General features: G+C 47.2%; 1 protein-coding gene across 1 annotated transcript in view; it reads left to right on the top strand.

Annotated features, from left to right (window-relative positions):
* Window positions 1-3096, top strand: part of mapk1 (mitogen-activated protein kinase 1) — a 24582-nt gene that overhangs the window by 18634 nt on the left and 2852 nt on the right. The window contains exons 4-6 of the mRNA XM_037680807.1: window positions 306-422; window positions 646-760; window positions 2808-2939. Coding sequence (XP_037536735.1) covers window positions 306-422; window positions 646-760; window positions 2808-2939 — 364 coding nt within the window. The remainder of the gene's footprint in view (window positions 1-305; window positions 423-645; window positions 761-2807; window positions 2940-3096) is intronic.

Here is a 3096-nt window from a genome sequence, read left to right as displayed (position 1 = left end):
AATCCAGCCTTTGGGTTTTAATCCAACCTTTGGGTTTTAATCCAGCCGCTGGTTTTAATCCAGCTGTTGTTTGAGATGGCAGAAAGCATGACTGCAGCACTTTGGTTCCTGACGGAGCCGAAAGTTTGGATGTTAGAAAGTGTCAGAGTTTGTGGAAATAAAAGACCGAGTCCTGCTCTGATTGGTTTATTACTCTGGATACAAAAGTCTTGGTTTGTACCGGTTGATGTTCTGCAGGGAAACTACCGGGGGTCTGGACTCAGAGGTCCCAGAAAGTTTTTAATGATCGCGTCTTTGTTCTGCAGATCTGTGACTTCGGTTTGGCTCGTGTGGCCGATCCTGACCACGATCACACCGGGTTCCTCACAGAGTACGTCGCCACGCGTTGGTACCGAGCTCCTGAGATCATGCTCAACTCCAAGGTCAGTCACTTCTCCTGCGTCTGCGTTCTCCAAACAATATGGCCGCCACGGCCGAGTTACGCTACCTTTACATTTTTCTGCCGTCGGTGCCGAGAGATTTTCTGTGTGAAGAGGTGGACCTCAGCCACGTCCAGTCCAGTACAGTGTTGTTTTAGAGGTGGTTTTTAATTCCCTTTGGAAGCGTGTGACCTTGGTGTGACCTTGGTGCTTCTGTCTCTTTCAGGGCTACACCAAGTCCATCGACATCTGGTCGGTGGGCTGCATCCTGGCAGAGATGCTGTCCAACAGACCCATCTTCCCGGGGAAGCATTACCTGGATCAGCTCAACCACATTCTGGGTAACCGTGGCTGCTTCTGTCGGAGCTTCTCAACCGAACCTGCCGGTGTATCTGCAGGAGGCCGCGCCCTCTTTCTTATCCACGCTGTCAATGGAAGGCCGTGTCTTTCTCCTGGCCTAAGCTCTGTCCTGAACTGATGGCTGGCTTCGTTAAACTGCGTTAAAGCTAGCTCACACTTCACAGCACAAACGTCTTCGAGGTTCAGCGGGTCGCTGAAAGGAGGACTTTACGTGACTGAACTGTTGTTTTTTAGAGAGTCAGATTTATTTGTCATACACACCACACGTGATGCACGAGGTGGGACGAAACTGTACGCAGGGTCCCGCTTACATCCAACAAAAGCACAAGTTGTAAAGAAAAACATTCATAAGATCCGAGTCATGAACTAAGAATACACCAAGTCTGTATGAACAGATGACTAATGAACACAGCAGCATGAGATCAGCAGCATGAGATCAGCAGCACATATCAACAATCGGTGACATCAGTGATTCTCCTGGTTAGAGATCCATGAGTCTAACAGCCTCAGGGTAGAAGCTGTTCCTCAGTCTAGTGGTTCTACACTTAATGCTCCTCAACTTCCTTCCTGAGGGGAGTGGGCCAAAAAGTGTGTGTGCTGGGTGGGTGGGGTCCTTCATGATGCAGGTGGCCCTCTTCCTGCATCTGGAGGTGTAGATGTCTGTGATGGTGGGGAGACTGACTCCAACATCTTCTGTGCAGCCTTCACCACTCTCTGCAAAGCTTTTCTTTCTGCAGCTGTGCAGCCTCCATGCCACACGTTGATGCTGGAGCACAGGATGCTCTCCACTGCACACCTGTAGAAGGAGGTGAGGACTGAGCTTCCAGACCAGCTCGTCTCAGCCGTCTGAGGAAGTAGAGTCTCTGATGAGCTTTCTTCATGGTGGGAATTACAGCAAGACAACAGCTGATTTGAAGGCACTTTTAATGCTGTTGCGTTAAAGTAACAGAAGATGTTTGTCAGAAAGTCTTTTTCTCATCACTGCTCCACGTCACCTGTTGAACCATCAACAATGCTGTTTTCAGTCCATGGTCGTCGTAACTTCAGGAACAGTGTTTCATGTAGCATGGGAACTGCTAAATTTGTGCTCATCGGTCCTGCCATTCTTTAACAAAGCGTCTCTGCTCCATAACACAGTATTTTACTATACCAGTGATTCAACCAGCACTTGCTATGCTTAAAATACACGTAAGCACAGCAGAAAACTTTGTTCCTTCTCCCACAGAATCCAAAAGGAAAGAGACCGTCTGGTAGCGGGTAAAACCAGTTCACCCACCACAGTGGTATGATCCGTTCACTTTATCTGTTCAAACACCAAACTGAAACCCAAAATAACAATCTATGAACTTAATATGCTCAACGGTAAAATTAATCATAATTCACAACTACAATCGTAACACGTTAAATACAAATACAATCATAATTTCAAAACTGGAAGTTACTCGCTGTTTTGCTGTGGATCTGGTGTCTTTTCAAAATAAAAGCTGCTGGTGCTCATATAATTTCCTACCACAATAATCTTCCCGTTTTACAATCTAGTGTTCTACGTAAGAGGTTTAAGATTTGAAAGATGCTCGTCATCATCTTACTTTTTGTCTTTCTCTCAACAACGTGGTTGTCAGGGAGTGAGAGAAACTGAAGCATGGTTACCACGGTAACCACAATGAGCCTCCGGCAGCAGCTTTTAGTTTTTCTGCGTTTCTATCATTTTAGAGCAGCGTTGCTTCTTTCAGACGAGGACTTTTCGTTTGAGCTCCGTGTCGTTTGCAGCCGGTGTCAGTTGAAGGTGACTGAAGTCCGTGAGGTTTCAGGGGCGGCTGCAGCTCGATGCTGACGGGTCGCAGGTACCGCCGGCCTCATCGAGTCTCATCGAGTCTCATCGAGTCTCATCGAGTCTTTACTCTTGTCAAGTCGTTAGTCTTCGTGTTTGACCACGTGTTGCTTCATCTGCCGACGTGTTTGTGTGAGAAGCTTCTCATGGAACTGAAACGTTGAGGGAACATAACGGGTCCTGTGTTTGGCTTTCAGGGATCCTGGGTTCTCCTTCTCAGGAAGACCTCCTCTGCATCATCAACCTGAAGGCCAGGAACTATCTGTTGTCGCTGCCCATGCGCCCCAAAGTGTCGTGGAACCGCCTCTTCCCCAACGCTGATCCAAAAGGTTGCAGTTTTAAACCACCCTGAGTTTCTGTGTATTATCGTTGACGTTCCTGAGAGCATTTTAAAGTTCTCGTATTAAGTTTTCCTGTTAAGTTCTCGTGTTAAGTTCTTGTGTTAAGTTCTCGTGTTAAGTTCACGTGTTAAGTTCTCGTGTTAAG

Source organism: Nematolebias whitei, chromosome 8 (assembly GCF_014905685.2).
Source record: "Nematolebias whitei isolate Nwh7 chromosome 8, NemWhi1, whole genome shotgun sequence".
In the NCBI taxonomy this organism is placed as follows: Eukaryota; Metazoa; Chordata; class Actinopteri; order Cyprinodontiformes; family Rivulidae; genus Nematolebias; species Nematolebias whitei.
The sequence above is the reverse complement of the archived record's forward strand: the minus strand, read 5'-3'. Positions and strand labels throughout refer to the sequence as shown.